The following is a 26,389-nucleotide window of genomic DNA, read 5'->3' as shown; positions in this document are numbered from 1 at the left end:
GGCCGTCGGGGGAGGCGGGTCGTCGGGAGCGGGGGAGAAGGGGAAGCCAAATGAGCTGCCATCGGAAGGAGGAGGGCTTATTTGCAAAATAGCAGGGGTCTATTTACAAAATATCGGATCGCGATTAATAATCGTGATCCAAACTAGCGGGTTTTATGCAAAATAACGGATCGCGATTAATAGTTATGATCCAAGTTAGGGGTCTTTATGCAAAATAATCGCGATTAATAGTTGTGATCCAAGTTAGGTGGCTTTCTGCAAAACCTCCCGGGTCCGGTAGCGACATGGCGGCGCTGCCACCGGCGAACGCCGCGAGCCCCATCGCCGTACACCCCGGAACGCACCAAGCGGTGGCGGGGGCGGTGGCTGCCCCCACACGCGCCGCTCCCTCCGGCACCACACAACCGTCGGCCGAGACACCGCCTTCGGCTCAGCGCCGCGACAGAACGTACCACTGTCGTCGTCGACAAGAAGAAAAGGACGAAGAAAAGGAGAAGCCATGGGACGGAGGCAAGAAAGCAGCGAGACCTGCTCGCCTGAGTGCTGCTCTCATTACCATGGCCTGGCCGCCCTCCTCCCCTCTGCTTCACCTCCATTGCTGGCCCTCACCTGCTCCCGACGACCACACCACATACGGGAACAGACTGACAGTCCCTTCTCAGTCTTGTTCAACGTCGCCTCGCCAATTGTCAGTGCAAATCAAGAGCAACTTTCAAACAGAACATTTGCACGGAGCCATACACCATTCTCGAATAATCCGCACGACGAGGCAACATGTTTGATTGAGATTGGTGTTAGCACTGCTCACATCTGGTCGCCATTTCCATCGGACCTGACGAACCAGGTAACCCATCGTTCCTCCTTGACGAAAGAAAAACAGAAATCCAAAGGCAACTCTTGTTTCGATTTATTTTCCGTTGTCGGACACTTGGGACTATTTGTTCGGTTCGTGACCTTCTTGGTCAAATATGAGTATATGACAGCGTTTGCATTGCAGTTCCAATCTGATTTGGTCAGTCTATGCACACGACGATGCAGAGGGAAATTGAAAGTAAATTTTATAAAATTACCAAGAAAGCACACACTGAATTGAACAGCCTGAATTTACATTTGATAAAGTAAGCAATTCGTTGATCATTTTCTTTCGTATTCACTGTTCAAAGGAACAGAGGTTTGATGCTATGGAGAAGAAACGTGTGCCTTCTAATGCAACGCTAGTAGAATTAGAGAAAAAACTTACTGTTACACAAAACAATTACAATCCTACTATTGCTTGTGGGAACATTGATTATATGTATCAAAGTTGATCAACTTTGAGAATATATTCAAAGCTGATGATGTTTTGATCATATGTCTTATAAGGACTAGTTTGCAACAAAATTTGTATAGGGTAAAAGAGGTGAAAGATAAATTTTGTTACAAACTAGCCGTATGAGGTATATGATAAAATAATAATTAACTTCAGATATATTATCAAAAGTTGATTAACTTTAAGACATACAATCAATTTTTTCGCTACTTTTCAAGTGGGAAGAGAAGAGAAAACCATTGCATCATAACTTAGCAGTACTCTACATCTCACACAGTGCACAATTCAAGCGTTACCAAATCCAAACAGGAAGATCAAAATAACAAAAGATGTGTACAAATTTTGCAACGCCGAGCAAGTAAGCCATCGACCGGCCGGCTGCTACGCGGCGACGTTGGTGATGCCCCATGAGCGCTCGGCGAGGCGGACGCACTCGGGGAACCGGAAGCAGTCGACGAGGTGGTCGATGACCATGCCGGCGGCCTGCATGAAGGAGTAGACGATGACGGGGCCGACGAGGCGGAACCCTCGCCGGACGAGGTCCTTGCTCACCGCCTCCGACTTGGGCGTCCGGAACGGGATGCACTTGTGGTGCTTGTACTTGCCCACCAGCGGCCGGTGGTTCACGTGCCCCCACATGTACCCGCTGAACGACCCAAACTCCTTTGCCACCTGCGTGTATCGGTCAATTCACCCGAAAGCTTAAAACGGTTGGAAATTCTTAGTGGAAATTAGTTTTGTTTATACAGTTCTTGCTTCGTTTTAGCAGCAATTATTTGATCTTTCAAGGGGAATTGAATTCATTTTTGTAGGTGGAGAGGTGTTGAACAGTTCTGGAGTCCATGGACTCGCCTTCTGAATGCACTTGGCGTTCTCAAGGATGCAGCGCACCCTGCACTCCACCAGCTTGAGCTCCTTGTTGCCGCTTATCTCGGCGATGTCGGTCTCATCCATCTTCGCCACCGCGCCGGCATCGAAGTCGGCGAACACCTCCCTGAACCGGTCACAGACATTCGGATAAAATTGACCTGAAAAAAATCACTCCAAACTGAGAACACACAAATGTTCAGAGAGACACCTGTACATGTCTCTCCTCTTGAGTATCTCCGTCCAGCTGTGGTCTATGAGCATCCCTGACAGCGCCAGCAGCTCGAAGAGGCGGCTGCGAATCACCAAAGACAAAACCAAGATGAAGTTTTGAAATTCGAAAGCGTAGAAATGGTAAATGTAACAAGTAAAAAACAAGAAGGAATGTGCTGGTAAATACTTGTCGTTGTACACAGGGACGCCCCAGAACTCGTCGTGGAACTGAACATATGCCTCATCTGCAAAATGGCTTAGTTTCAGTCAATGACCAGCCTTTTGTCGCTTTTCTTTTTTTAACCATCATTTATCTATGTTTTCTCAACAAACTACACCGAACTGGAGAGAGGTCCCTTTCTAATGAATTTGTCAACTGAATAATATTCTACGAGTCACCAGCAAGTGACCACTGAAGCTTAGTCAAATCAGAGTATCATTAGTGAGTGACGGCGACTTAGCCACTCCTTAAAGAAGAAGGCTGTCCCATTGTCTATCCATTTTGTTTTTTGTTATGGATAACATTCTGTCCAAACTTATTGTAGTCATTCAATTATCCGTTGTGCCATGCATGTGCTTCTCCTGTAGAAAGAAAGCAAGTGTATGTTTTTTTACTGCATATTTTTGTTAAATAGGATAAGATGATATCACGATAGTCCCGTATTAGAAGCCGTCCAACCAGAAGAAACATCATGCTCATGCATGCGAAACAAATACGTGAAGATCAACAAAAAAAGTTTAGCAAGTAAGCATTTCTTACCACTGTTCTTGGTGATCCAGCTGCACCTATGCAAGCTCCCTGGCTCACTGCAATCAAACTCCTCCCCTCCTTCAACATCATGGTCACTAACCTTGTCATCCTCCGTCCTCCTCTCCAGAGACACCAGCACATCACCCCAGGGGCTGAACGTGCCGCCATAGAGCAGCGGCACCTTGGGCTCCCAGCTGGTGTTCGAGCTGCTGAGCGAGGAGTCATTGGAGTTCTGCGACAGGGAGAGGGACGACAATGTGAGGTTGGAGCTGCTCCTCTGGATGCTGCCCAGAGGGTAGATCCTCTGCATGTACTTGCTGCCTGCATGGCTCATGGCCTGCTGCAGCTTCCTGTCCATGTTCTTCATGTGGCCAGGGTTCTTCTCGAATGCATGGTGCTGCCTGCTTTGTGCAGTGGTGAGCATTGTGCTCAGAGGCAGGAGGCTAGTGTTTTTGGAGGCAAATCAAGAGGGTGCTGCTTGCCCCTCCCCGGGTTTGAAATGCGCGCGGTTTGGTGTGTGTGGTTGTGGGTCTATTATAAGGGTTGAAGGTTAAGGTGTTGTGTCCTGGACTTGTTTGGTAGCATATGGGCTTCATGGTAGCTGCTTGAAAGCTTCCACTCGATCTTATTAAAAATATGTGATGGTTTTGATATTTTAGTGAGTGGAAAATGTTGGTGGTTTCGGCTTGGGGGTACATTCTACATGGTTCCTGGGATTACATGGCTGATTTTCTTCCTACTACTCATTGTCAATAATTACCTTTTCGGTAACTCACTGGGCATAATTTTGTTTTCTTTGTATCGACGAGAAAACAACAGTAGTACAAGTGCAGGTTTAACATGCAAGTTCGTGGTTTATTTCATTCTGCTCTTTGACTTCATTCAGAAATGATAACTGGATGGTCATAATTTTTGTGAGTGTTTTTTTCCTGAAAGTCTCTCTTGTCACAACAGTCTTTGCTTTTTTCCCACAGGTCATGATATGTTAACTTCGGTAGCAGGCTACTATATTGATAACTTTGAAAAACAACTAGCTACATTGATGAGTTCATTCCTTCTCTCATATTTGGTGATTCATCTAGATGATTCGAAGATTGCATGTGGCTAACTTTATTCTTCTTTTCATTTTCAATGATCGCCTTTCCGGTAGTTCTACTTGGCCGAGAAATTCTGAGCTAACTGCAAAACTTCCAGCAGATGGTAACTTGTTACTTAAACCACTAAAAATTGATGTTGGTTTAAACATAGGCGACATGGTACATTTGTATGGCTAATTTCATCCTGGTTTTCTCTGTCGTCGATCCTTTTAGGTGGTTTCAGTGACCTGACAAACAAAAACCTGCCTACTTCCATGAATCATGCAAAACGTTTAGCCTCTTGATAGTTTAATCCTAGAGCTGCTGCTGGTTTAGACATGAGTGTAGGATACATTTGTTACCTTGGTTTTCAAAATTGCGAATCCACAGTTGTCTGGCCAGTTTTATCCAACTTATATTCATCATAAGATCAAGTTACCTTTTGCCAGTTTCCTGAAAGGTAGCTAATTTCATCAGCGAATTAAAAGCACTAAAGGTGATTTCAAACACAACAGAGCGTGCTCTCACTGAATGCACGGCTAGTTTCATCCGTCTTTTGTATCCCCTAGTACTCCTTCAGTTTGATAGTTTCATAACCTCCATAGGATGATTTTAAACATTTTCCGATCAATATTGTGGAGTTCAATATTGGCTTTTGAAAATTAAGTTCTGTCGTCAAAAATTGGGGGAAATAGTATTGCTTAAGCCTGACTTCATGGTACAAGTACATTTCTGTAGTTTTGGATGTTAGCAATGTTTCTTTACCCTTCTTGAATTTTGCGGCTAGTTTCATCTCTCGTATCTCTGTCACCGTAGCCTTTCCTTAGGTTTTCAATATTTCAGCAGCGCAGCAAACCCGTCGGTGTTGTCACTTTATTGATCAAAATGCACCACTAGAAAAATTCAAAAGGTGCTATTACATCGAAAGCCTGGGTTTCTTGGCTAATATTATCCTGCTTCTCTTTACCACTCGTAGTAGTAGCCTTTTGTTTGTATCTCTGTTTCTTCTTCTGTTGCTTCTCTGGCAAATCTGCATTTCAGGGCTGAAAAATTATGTTGTTCCTTGAATTCACATCAATATTCCATCTGCACATGTTTTTTCTTCGATTTGTTTTTAAAGTCCTCATGGAATTTGTTGAATTAATTAATTATTATATGCACCTAAAGAACTATTTTCCTGAAACAGGTGCAGAATGCCTAGAGGGTGGTTGTGAATATGTGATGAAGAACAAAGAATTAAGAAATTGAAAGAAAAATGCTACACAATTGAATGATAAACAGCCAAAGAAGCAAAATGAATAGCAGAGGAAAACTTTTGCCACTAACAAAAAATAGTACATCAGTACATGAGATGGTGGTAAGGTGGAGTAGTTGAGTTGCACCAAATATGTATGCAGGTTTTCAGGCCTTTTCAGCACTGATCATGTGCACGACTATAAAAGCAAGGCTGTTCTACGGTATTCCTCTTACCTCCTAAAAGGTAAGATGAGTATTAAATCTCAACCATCCATTGATCAAGGGCAGATTTGGCCACAGGAGTACCTACCTAGTATGATAAGTTAGCAGCTATTTATAGAAGAGAACGTTTTAAAGGAATTTAATTCTCCTTTTGATATTAATACATGAGCAATTAATTACACCAATCGTGCATTTACATGTTGAGTGACGAATTTATTCTCTTGATCTAAGTTAGATATATACTTTGGGGCGTGATTCTGTTTTTGAAAATCTGCAGCATAGCACTTCAAAACGCATTAAGCATGTTATATGTATTGTCAGAAATAGTGTGTAAATTTAAATCTAACTTGCCTTAATACTGAAAATTCGTTATTTCAATTTTCTATGAGATAATCACACATCGTAATTTGTAATTTGCACAACATGTCGAAGGAAAATGGAGTCTCAAGAAAAGAAAGTAACATAGCTCACGTTTGTGCTTGCATGAGAAATTAGAACCAAATTTGGCATATACAGCTAACAATAATTACCATCATTATAACTTTCTTTATTTATCTTGTCCTTTAATGGTACTATTACTTTCTTCCTTAATTATACGAAGTGAAAAGTCGATATTATCCTTATAGTCATTGGTGACCTCTTACCTACTAAGAGGTAATAGTAAATACTAGCGATTAGATCAAGAAATATTAATGACTCCTATTGATTTGGGTGTACGGTAAAATTTCCCTAAAAGCAAGCAACTTTGAACAAATTCAAACTTCTACAAATGCTTTAGGTAATTAAGAACTTAAAAATCGTCAAGATTTAACAAAGAACGCAAGGTATGCACCGACTCGATCGTGTAGTCATATACTGTGAGGTTCTTCTTTCCTTTCTTTTTTCGTTGAGGATATTCTTCTTTCCTCTAGTTGCGAGGTCGCTAGGGTTCCAAGTGACCCCTTGTCCAAATGGACAAGTGTCATCTCTCAGAGTTTCAGTTCAGTTCATATCGCATCCCAAGCTCGGAAGATGCTCAATCTCTGCACATTTCTCGTATGGGCTACCTAGCAGGTAGAACAAGCCTTTCCATCAAAAATTTTAAGATTGGAAGCTAAGCTTGCGAGATGGCATCGAAGATCTGAACTTCTGAAGTACTTGTTGCATCAGTTGGCACTTGGCAGAGCAGCTGCATGCATCACTTCTGAAGAGATCAAATGGTGTTAGAGTCCAATAAAATTGTTCAGACGACACCATAATGTATTGTTGACAGTTAGTATGGCGCAGGATGAGTATGTCTAGCCAACCAGAGGACATAAGAAAAAGGGCTCCCATATGTGTAGTCATTGGCTTGAATTTGTAGACATGAACCTGACTATTCGAGTTGCTAGCTTGTAGTACAGCCCTAGTAGGAAATATTAATGCCCTATCTGATGCTGTGGAGCAGGCTGATAAGTCCATGTCAGGTTGTGCGCATTTAGTCTTGGTGAAGCTGAGCTTAACTTGCCTGCTCACCTAACGCTGCTCATGTATTCCTCCACTTCATGAGAGAGACCACCAAACCATCTTAGAGAAATAGTGTACTTGTATGAAATGGACATTTCGAGAAGAAATTGACATATATTTGCATGACTTGTCCCATACAGCTCGTGCACAACGCTCAGACTTCGAATCATCGCCATCCACATCGACGTGTGCTTCCTGAGTGCAAGCCTCGTTGTCCTACTGCATTACGCGGCAGATAATCACTAATTATATTTGGACTGAAAACTGAAAAAAAATCGCGAGTTCATAAGTTCTTCAATATGAAACAATTTCCAGTCGTTTTGTAAGTATTTACCGCGTTCACTGAAACCTACCGGATGCTCTCTGGTTGAAATTATGCCTGGAGCTCTGGCTTGCACTTAAGAAGATATGGTCATTGCGTCGGCTGCAAAGCCATGCTAATCAAGCAAGCGCTCGGACCCCCAAACCAACCTGAATAAATTGGCCATTTCTCGCGGTCAGCTTCACCTGTTCGTCTGTGCGCAAGCCCTGAATTGCTCTGTCCTTGGTCGAACTTGAAGTGGTTCATTGACCTGATAAACAAGCGTATGGCCATATGTCCCACTGCATCAATCATCGATGGCTCCTCAATAGTTAAATGCAAATAAAATGATGACAGTTTAAGCATGATTGGGGATGCGTTTCTTTTCATTGGACTTGAACATTGCATCCATAGCCCTTTCTGAATGAAATGACCAACTCTGCCCCGATTTGATTTCTCAATGATAGAACTTGAGAAATCCAGTTTCTTCTTGAGTGATAGAATCTTTTCGTGAGCCACTATTTCTTTTCAAATCATATATTCCAAACCGTCTGTTTCTGATTTCTGGAATCATTTGATCAAATTATGCTGCTTTGATGGCTGCAAAAGACAGTGCTGGTAGTTGAAACTTAGGACTCCACGGTACACATGTAGTTTTGGACGCCGGTGAGGTTCTAGAGGTTATTCATCGATGTAATACATGGCCAATTTCATCTCCCTTATCTCTGTCATTACAGCCTTTCCGGTAGTTCAAAAGCACCAAATTAAATAGCGTTGGTAATCTTCAGAAAGAAACACCAGTGGTTTGAACTTTGGGCTGTATACATGGCTGATTTTGCCCTGCTTCTCTTTATCACCGATGTCCTTTTGGCACATTATTTGCCTCTTGTTCGTTGGCAAAACCGGCTTGCAGTTATTTCTAAAAAAAATCCGGCTTGCAGTTCAATCTTTCTAGCTCCAGATGGATATGTTCTTGCACCGTCAGATCACTACGTGCAGGTAGAAAATTAATGGCTCTGGCAAAGGGTCAAGTAGAAAGCGACGCATATGCATATCAGAGTTAAGGCATGCATGCAAAAAATTCTTTCCAAGTCGGAAAAGTATGATAGTACACTACAACTGAATACGACATCAGGACCGGCTCAGAAACCCCTTCAATGATGGTTTTTCGGTTGATATTATCATTGCTGGTTCTATGTTATAAATCAATATTGATACTGATTATCAGTGCTATTTTTTTATTATATAACTGATATTAATAATCATTATCAATGTTAGTTATTTATTATGAACCAGTATTAATACTGATTATCAGTACTAGTTTTAGTTTCTATTTATCAGGAAACAACATAGATAACAAGCACATATATAAATATTTCCTTCATAATTTTATTACAGATAACAAACACATATACTATTTCACTCATAAATAGATATTTCAATCACGATAAATACGAATACATTAATTCAAACTATAAGCATTTCTAAAATTATATTAAAGACCATTACATGCATAGTTCATATCTAAAATTTTAACTCCAAATATTACATCAAAATAGTTCAGTGCATAAATGAGTGCACTAGTTGTTGCTTCAAACGGAAGTTTCATTGACTTCCGTAGATAACGAAACTATTGCTATCACACTAAAACTCAAGGTGTGACTGGTACTTTTCTTCACGAACTTTCCTGCATTGCGGGCGAAGCACTATGTACCCTCACTACTAGGCAAGAAGACGTAAGATTGAAGTCAAACTATAATCAGTCTGCACCCTATTGTTCTAGTAAAATCATATAGGCAAAGAGCAGCAACATAGAGAAAAAAACTTATTATTATTGAAATAATCCTATCTACAAGCTAAATATTAATGTCACCAACCGTTTCAGCTGCATATAACTGCGAGAGCCTAGAAATCATTGCAAACACATCCTCATTCTGTCCAAGCGCTTCCAATTTGAAATAGCTATAATATGAAAATATATATCCAAGTTGCAGGTCAACCGATGTAGAAGTGCATGGACACTAGATCTTTCAGCCATAAGCCTTTGGTCTATTTTGGAGCTAGATGCTGTTAAAGTGATATATCCTTCTTTAGGTACTGCAACCTCAAAAGAGATAGTGATCTTCATTTTATTATTATCAGCCAATGTGGTCATCACAACAGGTGGTGTGCCACCAATGTCTGTAACAATGTCATGTAGCCATTGTAGTTGAGAAAACATCTACATCAATTGGCATGCTAGTTTTTGAATTTAATCGTGTTAAAATTTGTTAATTGCGAACTGCAATATTAACTGACCTTATAATTTTCACCAAAGAGATTTTCATCACTGAGCATACAGATATACCTATAGCTACATGCCTAGAGAAAAAAATATCAATGCCAAATCAATTGACCCATTTGAAGTTTAAGTCAAAATTGACCTCAAATGATGACTACCATAGAGGTTTAGGGTTTAATAAATCAAATTTTATAAAAATGATCCAACAACATGTGGATAATGACTCAACAATGGTCTTCAACATCTTTGAATTACCATTAGCCATGTTGTTACACCATCTTTAAGAATCCAAAACCCTAAGAAACATCTCACAAATTATCATCATTAGTCTAAGAACAAAACAACGTAACTTTGAATTACCATTAGCCACATGTTGTTGCACCATATTTAAGAACCAAAAACCCTAGAAAACATCTCTAAGAACAAGACAGCACAACTAAATTGCTAATACAAATTTTAGAACCTAAATTGGCTAACTACAATTGCTAACTATAATTGGAGAACTAGAATTTGAGAACTAGCCCAGGTATTTCGTGGCCCTTCCGGGTAGGGCATGGATACGCCATCGAGGATCTGGAGGCTAGGAGTGCGAGGGAGGTCATCCAGACCCGAACGACCGGATAGGATGCAGCGGCTACCTCCATGCTACCTGGATCTATGCCCTCCACTCCACCTCCACTGCTGTTGCTGCTGGCCATGGGGACGTCGAAGAGGTGACGAGGAGGAGGCGGTGGTCCAATGCTTGAAGAGGAGGAGGAAATGGCAGTGTGCGACGAGGAAGAGGCTGCGGGCCAACACGCGTAGAGGACGAGGAGGCAGCAGCGGGCTGGCGCACGACGAGAAGGAGGCAACAGGTTGGGGCGCGACAAAGAAGAGGTGGCGAGCCAAGGCGCATGACGAGGAGGAGGCAGTGAGCAGGAGCGCGATAGGGAGAGAAAAAGAGTGGAGGCGTGGAGACAACTTAGAGGTGGTGATATGTAGGAAGTAATATCAGTGTTGGCTGATACCTACAACCGGCACTAATAAAAAGTATCAGTCTCGGTTCATGATTACTAGTCGGTACTAAAGTATCAATACCGATTTTTTTCAAAGAACCGACACTGATACTTAGTATCAGTGTCAGTTCGACCCGACTCAATCATTTAACGAGCACTGTAAGTTACGAACCGGTATTGATATTTCATCAGTGCCAGTTCTGGCATAGCCGGCATTTCGGATGACCAATTATATTATAGCAGTAGTAAAACGCAAATAAGTGAAAGAAATAACAGACTGAAAAAGTTCTAAAAAACAGAGAGGGAAGGATTTACTAAGCTTGTTCAGTGCATCTGTGACTAAATATACACGTCTGCTGAGTGCTACAGAATGGAACAATTTATCTTAAGCACTCACGATTGACACGACGAACAAAAGATATGCATATGATACAAATTAACTCACATCAACGGTCATGCATGATAAGCCGTGAGCTGATCGTATTCCCATTTAGTTGCGAGGTCAGTAGGGTTTAGCGGTGACCTCTCGTCCAGGAGGACAAGGAAGTGCCATCTTTCATTTTATAAACCTAGATGCGCGTGGTACATACTTGCCTTATTCGCCGGCAGATCGAAGAGGCCTTTCCGTTAAACAGCAGAAGTGGTAGCTAAGCTTGGAGCGGCATGCAAGTCCAATTGACATGAAATCGCGCAATGTATCTGCATGACTTGTCCCATACAGTTCGTGAACAGCGTTTCAAACTTTCAACTCCGAATCATCGCCATCCATATTGACGTTTAAATCCGTGCAACACGGCGTTCTTGAGCTCGCGCTTTCGTTGTGCTGCTGCATGGCGGATTTGCGGGGCAGAAAAGCCTCCATATGACCAAAAAAAAAACTGCAGGTTAAAAAATGTTTATATATGGTTAGAATTTTTGTGCGGAATCTATTCACTTAGGTTTGAGTTTCAGATTTAGCACGGCCATTCGTATCTATCAAATGATTATATATATTTTGACAGACTGAAAGTTTTTTTTAAAAAGATAGCGATGGAAGCCTCTACTGTTATAATATATTAAAAGGGGTTAAAAAACTGTACAAGGAAACAAGACCAAACAAGAAGATAAAAAGAAAACTATACAAAAGAGCTTATCCAAACCGAGATAGAGATCAGAAGTTAAACTTCTTTCATCTAAAAATAAAATAAATTCAGTTGTATTGCATTATCTTACTGCGCTCACTGAAACCAACCTGCATTTTCTTTTGAGAAATTATGCCTGGAGCTCTGGCTTGCACTTACGACATCGCAGCTATATGTGGTCGACCTTTCTGAATGCCAACAGTTTAAGTAAAGGAATGCATTTCTTTTCCTCTTTTTAAGATAAAGAGAATTTAATTTCATCAAGCAAATGAAAATATCTCAGCCTCTGCACAATGACGTATATTCGGCCAATTATTACAACCAAACCGATCATGATGTAGACTCTGTCTACCATATGATCCATCAATCCAAAGAAAAGGAGGGAAGTTTAACAAAAAGCACATGTTCATTTTAAACACTTAAATTTTTGCTAAACCTCCAGCCAAATTTTGCGAAGATGTCCATCGTTGTAGTCTCCGATTGACGACATCCCGATTGCATTGTGGTACGGTTCTCCTCCTTCTGAAGCAACAACCAAAACCTGATCCAATATATGCTCCTGTAAATAACATGCATAGAAGAGTATATATTTGTCTTATCAAAAACCACATCATTCCGACTAAGCCACAGCGCCCAACAAATGACAGCGGCTCCAACAAAAAATTGTTCCTTAAGCCTCTTCCTTATCCTGTTTAGCCAAGATTCAAACATATTGGATACACTAATAGGGGGATGAAGGCCAAAAGTAATATGAACTGTTCTCCAAATGAACTTAGCAAAAGTGCAATCGAAGAAAAGATGTTGAATTGTCTCATTATAGTTACAAAAACAACATTTTTCATTACATTGCCAATTTCTTTTTACTAAGTTATCTTTAGTAAAAATAACTCTTTTAATTAAGAACCATAAGAAAATCTTGATCTTTAAAGGAAGCTTTAGTTTCCAAAAGAAATGATTATTAGCTATGATGTTGCCATTGAGTAATACCCTATGCATAGTGTTTACTGAGAACCGGCCACTTGAAGATAAGAGCCATATAAAACCATCATGTTCATCATTTAACTTGGGTCATGCCAAACCACAAGATTATCTCCCACTAATGCTCTACGAAAAGCAATATTTGGAGGATCATAACTAAGGGCATCAGCTATAGTCACATGCTTCCTATATGCGATGCTATATAATACTGGGTATTGCTCACTTAAAGTGGTTGTTCCTAACCATTTGTCTTACCAGAATCTTATTTGAGTATTGTTTTGTAATCTAAATTCCCCAAAACATAGGAACTAATCCTTGATACTCATTAATCCTGATCAGAACTGAGAATCTGTAGGTCTCCTTTCTACTTGAGCTATTGTTTTATTACCCAGATATTTTTTTCTAATTAATTGTTGCCATGTTCCATCCTCATTGATTAGTTCGAATAGCCATTTACCAAGTAGACTTTTATTTTGGATGTGTAGATCTTGTATACCCAAATCATCCTGATCTTTTGGTTTACATAGTATACCCCATTTAGCTAATCTATATTTCTTTTTATGATCATCTCCTTGTCAGAAAAATCTAGATTGGTAATAATCTAACTTCTTGAGAACACCCTTGGTACCTCAAAGAAGGATAACATAAACATCGTCATACTACTTAAAACAGAGTTAATGAGTACTAGTCTCCCCCTACGACAAGTGCTAGCCATTTCAGCTACTCAATTTCTTCTCAAATCTATCCTCAATCATCTTCCAATCCTTATTACTAATCCTCCTATGATGCATGGGGATTCTCAAGTATCTAAAAGGATAATCCCCCATATCACATCCAAAAAGTTGAGTGTATTGATCAGCATAGTCCTTTGCTTATCTGTAGCAAAATAATTCACTTTATAGAAATTAATCTTTAGGTCGAACAATTGCTCAAAAGCACATAGCAAGAGCTTCATGTTTTTAGCCGGTTCAAGATCACGTCCCATAATAAGAATTATATCATTTGCATACTGTAGAATTGAAAGACCATTATCAATGTGATGAGGAACGACCCCCCTAAATTGTCCATCAACCTTCCCTCTAGCTATTAAAATAGATAACATATCCACTACTATATTGAATAAAATCAGGGATAAAGGATCTCCTTGTCTTAACCCTTTTTTGGTTTGAAAGAAGCGTCCAACTTCATCATTTACCTTGACTCCAACACTTTCTTTTGTTACAAACTGTTCTACCCAGGAACACCATTGCTCACATGCTTCCTTAAAGTTTGTTGTAAAAAGGAATATTTTACCTTGTCATAAGTCTTTTCAAAATCAAGTATAAGGATGACCTATTTAGCATTTTTCTCTGCATTTCGTGGATGGTTTCATGGAGAATAACCACACCTTCCAATATATTTCTTCCTAGCATAAAAGCATTTTGTGATGGTCTAATCAAATTATGCGCAACACGTGTGAGCAACCCCACCTTTGTGAAGATCTTAAAACTTACATTTATGAGGCAAATAGGTCTAAATTGTTGAATTTGTGAAGCGTCTTTTTTCTTTGGTAGCAGTGTGATGATTCCAAAATTGAGGCAAAACAGAGGTAAACTTCCTTTATGAAACTCGTGAAAGAGCACCATCAAGTCCCCTTTGATGACCTCCCAAAAGACCTGATAGAACTACGCATGGAATCTATCCGGTATGGGTGCTTTGTTATGTTTCATTTGGAATATTGTCTCTTTCACCTCTTTTTCTGTGAATATATCTGTCAGCATCTCGTTATCAGTATTTGAAACTTGGACAATATCATTTATACGGTTTCAATCATAGAAAAAACCACACCATCCGAAGGTCCAAACAAACCTTGATAATAGTGGGTTATATATGATTTTAATTGTTCATCTCCTCTAATGATTTCATCACCATGTTCTAACTGAAAGATACGAGTCTTCCTATGCTTCCATTTGCTACCAAATGAAAGTATTGAGTATTACAGTCACCTTCCAATAAATCAGTTGTTTTGGCTCATTGGTACCATTTAATTTCCTCCTCTCGCAAGAGTTGGATCAGTCTTTCTTTCAAGCAATGTTTCAAATCTACCTCATGTGGCTGTAATAAATTGGTCCAAGTCATTCACCATCTCTAAAAGCACTTGCTTTTCTTTTTTGTTGTTGCCACTAACATTTTTCAGCCATCCTCTCAATAACTGGCGAAGACGGCGTATCTTATTCTACCATCTTTGTATTTTACCAAACCTTAGCCACTAACTCATAAAAGCCTTCCCGGGTAAACCAACCAAGTTCAAACTTGAAAATATGTTGTTTGTTACCACGGATTGCATGGCCCGAGTCAAGTAGCAGCGGTGTATGATCGGAAATGTCTCTTATTAGGGGCTCCACTATTACATTAGGATACTTCAGCTCCTATTCCGTTCCAACCAAAATTTTATCTAACTTTTCATATGTTGGAACCGGCACTTGCCCATGTGTATCTTTGGCCCGATAACTCAAGCTCTCTTAAGTCTAACCCGTTTATTACAACATTAAATAAAGAAGGCCATCTATTATCATACCTATCGTTACTCTTTTCATCTGGGTCTCTAATAATATTAAAATCTCCTCCGACCAAAAGAGGTAACGATTCTAATCGATATGTATGGACAAGTTCAGCTAGGAAGCATTCCTTGTACTCAGGTTGTGAAGGATCGTAAACAGCCACAAGGACCCACTCGAAATCATCATCTCTATTATTTAGCTTAAACTTCACATAGAAGTCGCCATGAGAGATGGTCCCAATGTGGAAAATGTCCAAATTAACTCCCAACAGAATGCCTCTTGATCTGCCATGAGGGTTTATCTAGCTCCATAAAAAAAATTTACCTCCACAAATATGGTTAAGTTCAACATCTAAGAACTCTTTTCTACCAGTTTCCAGAATAGCAATAAAATCTAGGTGTTGTTCAATTGTAGTGTCAGATAAGAAACCTAATTTAGCCAAGTCACTAAGACTTATGCTATTCCAAAAGATTGAAGATTCCTTTCATCCCAAAACATTCGACTGTTTTTTAACCATAACCCCTTTCTGTGATTTTCGTTTCTTCTGTGAGCTAGACTTCTTTTTCCTACGAATGGCTTGAAATTCACTACTAAGGTGATAACCATCATCATCCATAACCTCATCCATCATTTCACCACATAGGTGACTAATGGAGAGGTTATTGAATCCATTATCACTATCAGAATCTAGCTCCAAAAAAGGATTATCTAAACCTCCTAACAAATCCAAATTATTTGTATCTACGTTGTGCTTAGGGGCAACCGTAAGATGACCCACCTCTATTTTCTTTATTTGATTAATACCAATATGCACATCATCAGAACATTTCCCCATAGCTATCCCTATGTTGTGAATATTGGATGAAATACGATAATCTGTCCAAGACAAAATAGAAGTGTTTTTCATACCATCTGTTGGAGAGTAGAGATTATACCAAGCCTTCAAATTTTTTGCTCTCTCCAACGAGTGCTCATCGGCTGTTGCTTCCTTTCTTTTGCTTCTGCGCGAAGGTGACAGTAAAGAGTTTTGATGCCCATGCTTCCCATTTTCTTTTTGAATACCTTGAGCCAGGAGCCCTGCACTACCTTGTTTCGCACCAACAGCAACCATGCCTTTCGGTTCAGTTCCTGACTAGTGCAAGTCCCAAGTACTAAACTCTCCCTGGTCAATTTCTTCAGAGCATTGACACATTCCTTGCTTCACCCCCAGCTTGGAAGGAAATTTGTAAACCTGAGCAGTCAAAAGATCTTGGCACACAACTAGAACAACTTCCCTCTGCTGCCTAAGATCAACATGTTGCTGACCAAGATCAACGTCCCTCTGCACCAGGTGTCTATCTTTAACATAGTGCCCTTGCCCATTTGTCATGAACTCTATCATCTGCTATACACCATTGCAGCTTTTAACATGAACCGACACCGGATCACTAACCTTTGAACTATCTAACACAACTCAAGCTCTCCCTCTTCTGATGTCACATCATCTACTATCCCTCTGTCATTCATCATATTGGATTTATCCTCCTGTAGCTATTTCTCCACAGACCCATCAAGGAGCACATTAAACATCTTACGGTGACATACCTCATTTTCTTGCATTATAACCTCAGCTTCCAAAACATTATTTATTTTTTTGCAACCATCCTCAGTAGACTGAGATAATTGGCTTGCATTTGTTCCCTTTGCCCCCACATCATCCTTAGTTTTGCTTCTTTTCGCTTCTCTATCTGACATGTCTTCATCATCCAGATTTCCTTTGCCATTATCATCCCCCTGAGTATCATCCACCTCCATAAAAGCACTCTTGTCTCCTTGCCCTTCTTCTTCTACCACTAGTCGAACATCAAACCACTTGTTTCCAATTACTACATTTGAAACTTTGGGCACCTTCTTAGGATCAAGAGCACTCACATTGATTCGTTCAAACTCATTTCTCAAAGTAGTTCTCATACAAATAGATTGTGTGGCCCCTACCATCAAGCCGATGCCCCAAAGAACAGACATATCTTCCCTAAGCTTCTTAGGGACATTAAAAGCTCTTACCTAAATGTTAGGTAAAATCATCCCATCATTTGGTTCTTTCCATTCATCGAATTGTAGTTTCACACCATGTGCTTTAATATCAGCACTACCAAAGGCCACATCTCTCTGCAAGTTCGCTTTGGTTGGAAAAGGGACTAAAAAACTGTCATCCCCATGTGACTATGCCTCCCCTTCCCATTTGCCAGGCATAAGTCTCTGCAGTTCAACGATCCACCAACCACTATCACCGACGATGTTTTGGATTGTCGCATGTGGTATATGATAGACGCCCAAACCTTCGACAGCATATCCAACCACCTGTGCTACTGTCTTTGGGCCCCTGAGGTAATGGCATTTGTGTGTAACATGGTCATTACACTCATAGATATCACATAGCAGTATAGCAATACAATCATGTGGCACGTGACCCTTATGGAAGCATCGAAAACATAATTTTTCCTTGCCTTTAGGTTTGATCTGTTCCGGTCCATCACCAACAACCTCGCCATCCACCAATGCATGTTTGCCAGTAGCCTTTGCAGCATCATCCGATGGAATACTCGCTCCCTCAGCACCAACAGACATGCGTTCATCATTCGGATCAACTTGATTGTTGGGAGCCTGACCCTGAGCAGCACCAGAAACCACAGGCCCCATCTTGTTTCCGCCCAGAGATGCGTTATCACCCAAAAGGAACCCATGGCCAGCTGGCGGAGGAGGGGTCGGTGGTCCTCCCAGTTTTTCGCCATTCTCGACACCTCAGTCGTGAGGAATATGACGTCTGCTACCCCGGTATCCACTCGCACTGCCACCATATCTCCCTTTGTAGAAAGGACACTGTGCACCTCGACCCTCCACGACCACCATCATAACCCCTTCCGTACCCTAATCCTTGATCTGCTCCTGATACCAGATGGAAGTTACCGCCAGAAAGCCACCGTAATGCCCTCCAGAACCACTGTGTGCAGCCTGATCACCACCGTCGACATGAAACTGTCTGCCATTATCACCATAGACCGCCCGATCGCCCTGGTCAGATCTCCTACCACTTCCATCGTAATGACCACCACGTTGATTCGCATCACGCTCCATCGCCCGTTTAGCCACCTCAGCGTATGATCGACATAGAGTTGAAGCTATCTGTGGAGTAGCAGCCAGCGTGATCCTAGACGGACTTAGGCTGAGATGTGTTTTAGGGTTTGCATTTGGTTGCTTGTGCATACATCTTGGGTAAAACCGGGATTGCTTTAGCCCATTAGTGATCAAAACCGGGCTCGAGTGCGCTTTAAATTGTGTGATCGGCTCCAAATTCATATCTCGACCTGGAGGCCCATCCTTAATCTTTTCATTTTCAATTCTAGTACATGGCCCACTCAAGTTTAGATCTGCATGTTCCATGACTTTTGAAATTTGAATGTCCATCGTCATCTCTTTCAACTCCGGTGAAAGTTCTGTTGTCTTCTCCATCATCGGGTTCCCTAGTTCTACAATGCAGGATGATGGTCCTTCAAGATTTTGCACCAATAAAGATAGATGGAGCTGGTTCACCTCCGTTACTGGCAATGCCAGCTTAAACGAAGATGGAACCAAGCTGTGAACCCTTGTCTTTGTGCTTCGTAAGTCCTTGACTAACATATCTTCAATTTTGCGTGTTGAAGAGATCCGTGATGGCGGAAGAGGACCACGCCATGGTTTAGATTTATGTTGTAGTCGTTGTTGCACCACCGCGTCAGTTATCCTCCTGGCTATTGAAACTCGATGGCCAGAATCTGCACAAGATCCAGCACCACGTACCTCCACCTCTTTCTTCATTTCCACCAAAAAAGCTTCCGCTTCAAGGACCTCTTCCTTTGTGAAACCCGCCTGTGCCACCGAGGTGATGATCTTGGCCGTCGTTAGAGTCTTCACCGCTATGTCCTCATCATCCGACTCATCTTCCATCGAGAGACCTAGAATTTCGAGCCACGCTGCCTGCGATCAAAAAGTGGATCTGAACCACCACCACCAACCTCTGGAGGAGAACGATGTCCACATGATCGCCGGATTGGAGTCCAATCCAGGGATGCATCCACCGGCGGGTTCATCGATGGTGCCATCGTCAGCCATCACCCCCTCGAAAGAGGACAATCCAATCGCCTCATCTGTCCTGGCTCATGGATAGTGATTTGTGTAGTTTGCAAGTGTTGGGACCCATTATATTGGACCTGAACATTATGTAATTTTCTTGGACCTGAACATTATATTGCATCTCTAGTCCGTTCTGAATTGGCTTAGATGACTAGTTCCATCCCACTATGTAATTTCTGAGTGACAGATGTTTGAGAAATCCAGTTTCTTTTGGAATGATAGTATTATTTCACTAACCATACAATAAATATGGTACGGTGCAACTTTCAGACAAGTTTGTCTTCTGGTTGATAGCACTCGATCGAGCTCCATGATTGTCTAGCTCCGTCTTATCTCTTCCTATGTTCTTTTTCATCAATAGTCTTTTAATTTTGGGTATTTGGAAGAGAGCGTATTCTATTGGAATTTTCTAGTAAATATATAATATATTCCACAGTCCATTACTGATTTCAGGAACCATTTGAACAAGTTATGTTGTTTTGATGGTTAGTAAGGATCTAGGTTTCTCTTTGATGTGCATGACTGCTGATTTCATATCTTATCTATGTCATTATAGCCTTTCTGGAAATTCAAAAGTACCAAATTGGTGACATTCACCGTTGGTACTACTTTAGAAAAGAAATACCATGGTTTAAAATTTAAACAATGGCTAATTATTTTGCCTCTTGTTCGTTGACAAATATGGCTTGAAGTTCAATCTTTTGGCGCCAACTTGGTAACATATTTGTGAGGAACGGTGATATTCTAAGAGGGGTGAATTAAGACACTTAGAAACTAATAGCTTCAAAAACTTCACAAGATAAATATATCTCAATTTCTATCTAAATGTGCTCTAGATTTATCTAGTGTATCTATTCTAACGCTCAAGAGAATTGCAACCTCCTCTAACAAGGTAAATTATAAGTATGTAATATGAAAACGTAAATAAGGTAGAGAGATAAACTTGGCACATGGATTTTTATCTTGTGGTATCGGTGGCACACGAGCCACCCCTAGTCTATGTTGGAGCTCCACAAAGGATATGCTCTCGGTCGCTAAGTCTTTTCTGGTCACAGCTCTTAAGTTACCAAGTCACCAAGATAAGTTATCCCTTGATCAATCCATGCAAGAACTTCTCTCCCTTTATCAACCTAGGTACCTCATGTTGCTTCTTGTATCTTCTTCTTCTCCGTCTTTGTTAACTTTAGTATTCCTAGATATCTTATATCTTGCTTATTGCTTTGGTCATAAAACTTCTCCCTCTTTATCAACAATCTTAAAAAGTTTTATAAACACATATTGAACTCGAGGAAGAGCGTTTAAAGCACATGGGAGAGAACTTCATAAATCATGATCCAATGAAATGATACCAATTGAAAGGATATCACTTGTCGGGATAATACTTCAAGAAAATACAGTACCAATTGAAATGAAAGCACACAGATTACAATTCATAATACTTACATAATATGATTTAAACTCCCCCTATATGTGTGCATACATATGATAAAAGAGAGATATATGCACAACTAGATAATATGTCAAGATGGAAGTTTAAGCCATATTATGGATTGAGGTAGCGTAAATAAACAAATAAATTGACAATAATACCAATTGAAGTCTTTAAGCATTAGTTACCTCTGAGGATATATTGATAGCTCCATGAGACTTAAAAAAAATACAACTTGCAATACATGTTAGTCTCAAAATCACAACCCAAAGGATATGCTCTCTCTAAATATGTGCATACAATTGTTGAATATTTATGAGATATATACACTTGTTATTGATAACAATAGATATTTTATCCTATAGATTGGACTTATGGCACATAAAAGATATTAAATGAAAAACTAGTGTCAAATAAGAAACCTACTACTAATAAACTATGTAGGTTTCTTATAGTTTAGAGACAAACACAAGCAACCTACCATATAAGAAACCTACACTTAATATTGCAATAAATTAAATTGAGAGCATGTAATCTTTGACAAGACAAATAAATTCATTAATTTAGAGATTTATCATCTAGTACCTTTGCCTTATTTACCTTTAAATGTGAATTGGGGTATATGATGGTTATGATCTTCATTAATGTGCTCAATCTTATATACTTGACTTCTTTGCTTGAACCTTCACTTCATCTTGTGAGCCAAGTCTACAAATCCCTAAGCCAACTTGTGTTTCAAGTCTTCCTTGAAACCCAAACTGATTAGAGCTCCTTCATATTAGTGATGACTTCCTTAGACACCTAAATAGGTTGGTTTCAGCCCCAGTCCTTTCTCCCAACTATTTGTGTAACTATTTTGTCATTGTCTTTTTGAGCTTGCAGTGGTTGCTCTTGGTCTTAGTCTTGTAGTTGAGCTTGGTGTAGATGTTGAAGATCTTGTTGAAGAGGTTCATGATTTTCTTCTTCTCCTTGATCTTCTTCTTGATTTGCTTGCATTGGAAGGGCTTGTGGCCTTCTTGATGTCACTTGAAGTATATCACGGTGGACCTCTCTGTAAGCTTCTTCACCATGTTAGCACAGTTATCTTGAGTAGGTTGGATATGGTTCTTACATTTTAATGTTGCCAAATCCTTCTTGAGCTTATCTACTTCTTATTTGAGCTCATCATTCTCTTGTGCAATGAGTTCATTTTGGAGCTCTCTGGAAATAATAGTTCGATGTTTTGTGAACACCTGATCATCCAGTGAGGCAAAAGACTCTGCTTTAAATTTTCTATAAACACCAGACTGTTTTTCATTATTTTCACCAGACTATCCAGTGTAGCACCAGACTAATTTTGATGTGAGCACAAATTTCATCAAAAAAGTGTTATATATTTTGAGCATAACTTTTCGCTCCGAACTCTAATTTTGATGATCTTGAACTCTATGAAAACTTGTGAAGAACTCTACAAAATTATATTGAAATCCATCCTATTTGATCATATCAAAATTTATAAAATAAGTTCAATTCATTCATCTGTTTGTTACAGCTTCGGTGACTTCTCTTTTATTGCATCCATAAGACTTACTAAAATATATACTTGACAATCATATTAGTCTCATTAACCATGTTGTTATTAATCATCAAAATCACACATATATACTTAAAGATATTTCATTACAATCTTCATAAGGATATGTTGGTTACAATATTGCATCGTTTGATTACTACATGCAGCTAGAGAATTAAGAAGTACTCAATCTGAGAAAGGGTCAAGTTAGAAGGCGACACACATAATTATTAGAGTTAAGGCATGCATGCAAATAATTCCTTTCAGAAAGGGAAAAAATAGAGAATAAGAGAGGAGTAACATGCAAATAAGGGAAAGAAAATAACAGAAAGGGATTTCCCAGCTTTTGTTCTATGTATCTACGACACTATACGAACACTTACTAGCTTGTCGAGTGTTACAGATTGGAACAGTCTGATGTAAACTTGCATCATCTATCATCATCACAATCGGTCGATCATATCCCCATTTAGTTGCGAGGTCAGTAGGGTTTGGCAGTGACCTCTCGTCCAAGAGGACAAGGAAGTGCCATCTTTCATTTCTAAACACCTCGAGTCCAACGGTGCTCAATGTGACAGTATGCGTTACACTTGCCATATTCGCCGGCAGATCGAAGAGGCCTTTCCATCAAATAGCAGAAGTGGAAGCCAAGCTTGGGACGGCATGCAAGTTGCACTCGGATGCAGCTACAACACTTCTGTCGCCCACCACCATGATAAAAGCGAAGACCCAGGACTAAGCCCTCAATATGCTATTAGCATCGTATACAGTGGTGTTGCCGAGGGTCGGAACGTGCAAAATATGTAATTAGGTGGGATGAATGATTACTTAAACTAAATTTAAATTTAAATTTTAATTCATCTTAATTAAATATTTAATTTAATCTTGATAATAATTTTAACAGTAGAAACTAGATTATAATATGAAACTGTTCCCATAAAACTTATATTAATCGGACCTCTGGATCAAGAGATATGAATTTTACAGGTAGATTATATTAGATGGTCGCGAAAATAGAGTAGACCCTAATCATACAATTATGCGAGAATTACAAAAATATAACCAACCAAATTTTCTACAGTGAATTTCACAAACCTACAATTATTTGTATATTTGTAACGCAAAACTACAACTTCTGAGATTTATTTTATAAAACTGTAACTGCTTGTACCCTTACTAATGCAAAACTACAACCTTTGACCTGGTCCCATATGTCAGCCACATATTACTCGTTTTTTCTATTATACTGAAAATATGTGGCTGGTGGGTGAGATCAGACAAAAAGTTATAGTTGCGTTACTAATGGTATAATTAGTTGTAGTTTTATGAAATATATCTCAGAAGTTATAGTTTTACATTACAAATTTACAAATAGTTATAGATTTATGAAATTTACTTAATTTTTTAGACCTTACCGGGATACTTTGAATGATTTTGGATGGATTAAACCAAGACATATTACGACGATAAAAAGATCTACCAAAAATCAACATGGCAAGACGAAAACAAAAAAGCACGAAAAAGAAACGAAATTAACAGCTCATCAACTTACAAAATTTAATCTTTATTATATAGATGAGTTATTTAATCTTTATTTTGTAGATGAGTTCACAAAATATATTTTCAAAGCATCTCTATTCACAAGATACATCTCTAGAATTCTCCTCATAATCCTAACCCTAGATGAGTTTCTCTGAGTTTCTGATCGATTCTGTGCACCTATCCGCAACAGACTCCCTATTTATTTATCGTCGATCGGCACAGTGGCCGACCTGCCTCTCATGGCCGAGCACACCCGAACCACCAGGTGAGCACTCCAACTTGCACATGCATGCATAATATTTTTTTTTAAAATTGCTGGATATCTGCCGATAGAAATTTGTCAAATTTCTTACCTTAAGTCCTGTTTAAAGATTCATGTATCATTCTTCTCTTGTGAATTCTTATCTTCTCCGACGAGGCTATTGTCTTCTCCGACGAGGGTTGAATTAGGGTTAGGGTTAGGGGTTTGTGTTTCAAGGGGGATTTAAGGTCTCCGGCTACGGAGGGAGTTCTGGGGAAGGTTATTGGGCTGGCGGTGGTGGCGGGCGGTGGACGGGACGGCGAGGAGATAGGGATGTCGCTCGCCGCAGTAGTGGTGGATCATCGATTGAGTCGACGATAGTAGTGGGGGCGTCGAGGTTGGAGTGGTTAGTGATGACGGCGGTCGAGGGTGGTGGATCTGGCGGCGTTGGTGTCGCTAAAGCCGGTCGGGAAGGCGGTGGCGACAGGGGAGTGTGGGGAGGAGGGGCGCCAGGAAGAGAGATCGGTGGAGGAGGGAGAGGGGCAGCGGAGAAGGGCAAGCCGTGTTGGCATCAAAGAAGGGAGCGGAAGGTGTAATGTGTTGGAGGCGCAGGTGAGCAGGCCACGCCAACGCTGGGGTGGCAGTGCGCGGGGTGGGGACGGAGCAACAGAGACGGTGGGGAGGAAGTGCGGGAGTATATATATAATGTCTGCTCTAGATTAAAGGGTCTAAAATTTGATAGATTTTAGTATCTAAATCTATCATCAGATAACTAGATATTCCTATATTTTTTAATCCGAATATATGGTAGCCGCTGTATGTTGAATTATTTAAATCAAACACATGCATGCATGCACTCAAACTTGTCACCTTCCCCTCACGCACCACCTCATGACACGGTACTCCACCATGGATGGATAACTCTCATGATCTTACGGTGTAATCTATCTTCACATATATTCTGAACTGTTCGTGTGATTTCCTAATCGCTTTGACATCAGTTTCTCTCTTAACCTAAGTTCTAGTCCATATCGTCACTGATTACATCTGCCCTTAGTTAACATATGCAACTGAATAAAATCAACTATCAATTCTGAGCACAGATTCTCATAAACTTGACTATCGTCAATCCGCATAATACAACATAAACAAGTGTATTGCACATATAAAAACCATAAATATTATTATGTCATCAATCAAAATATCATCATCAAAATACCAAACACTTTGCCAATTTTATAATAATGCTAAATTTTCAGCATTTATGATTTCACATGTTCCATCAGTGAAAGGAAAGTAAACTTACCTACAAGTAAAAATAATGTTATAGACTCACTACTAGATACTAATGCTTCTATGCCCAAACATGCTGCTAGTAGTAATGAGTAAGGTGCATGTAAAACGCCAGTTGTATGAAACTATAAAGGACTGTTTTGAAATGTGCTGATGAAGCTGAGCTCAATTTGCCTGCTCACCTAACAGCTGCGACCCAGAGCCACACCCACTCATCATGGCTCGTTAGTGGCAACGCTTTACGAGGAATGGAGACTTGAGAGCTGAGACAATGACTCGATGGATCGATCGGAAATATGTACTGGGTGATGCTGCTGCTTGCATGACTTGCCCTACACTACACAGCTCGCCGACAAGCTCAAGCTGAAACGCATATGGTCCGCTAGGATCGGTTACGTACGCGTTCAGGCAAGAGATCTCCCGCGCATGCATTCGCTGTACGTGTATGACTTGTCGGCCTGCTCCGTCTCGCACACGCGTTCCAGTCCAGTATCGCTGAAGCTTTTCTGACCCGGTTACAGACTGACAGCAGGCGGTACATGCATCGCATGATTGGACACCCTCCGTCCGAGCCGAGCGAATCGTTGAGGCGTGTGGATTATAGTTCTCGGCTGCAATCAGGGTCAAATCATGAAAAGTCCCCCGTCCCAGTTAGGTTTGGGCGCCGCATCTTCCCGGACGGACGGCCGACGGGGAATTCTCTTCAATTTTCCCTCCAGCTCCCTGCTACTAGGGCTATCAACAAATCAAGCTCGAGTGGGCTTGCTCTCTCCATAAAAGATCGAGTCGAGCTCGAACGAGCCTATGA

General features: G+C 40.4%; 1 protein-coding gene across 1 annotated transcript; it reads right to left on the bottom strand.

Moving 5' to 3' along the window:
• Window positions 1-1,441: 1,441 nt before the first annotated feature.
• On the bottom strand, window positions 1,442-3,671 carry LOC133899560 (uncharacterized). Its single transcript, XM_062340558.1, has 5 exons — window positions 3,150-3,671; window positions 2,577-2,634; window positions 2,388-2,471; window positions 2,162-2,303; window positions 1,442-1,981 (listed from the first exon to the last, which is right to left on the bottom strand). Exons 1-5 carry the CDS (start codon window positions 3,562-3,564, stop codon window positions 1,691-1,693), a joined length of 990 nt encoding a protein of 329 aa, XP_062196542.1. The 5' UTR covers window positions 3,565-3,671; the 3' UTR covers window positions 1,442-1,690.
• Between the last annotated feature and the right edge of the window lie 22,718 nt (window positions 3,672-26,389).

This window comes from Phragmites australis, chromosome 18, assembly GCF_958298935.1.
Source record: "Phragmites australis chromosome 18, lpPhrAust1.1, whole genome shotgun sequence".
NCBI lineage: Eukaryota > Viridiplantae > Streptophyta > Magnoliopsida > Poales > Poaceae > Phragmites > Phragmites australis.
Note: the sequence above shows the minus strand (reverse complement) of the source record. Positions and strands in the feature narration are given on the sequence as shown.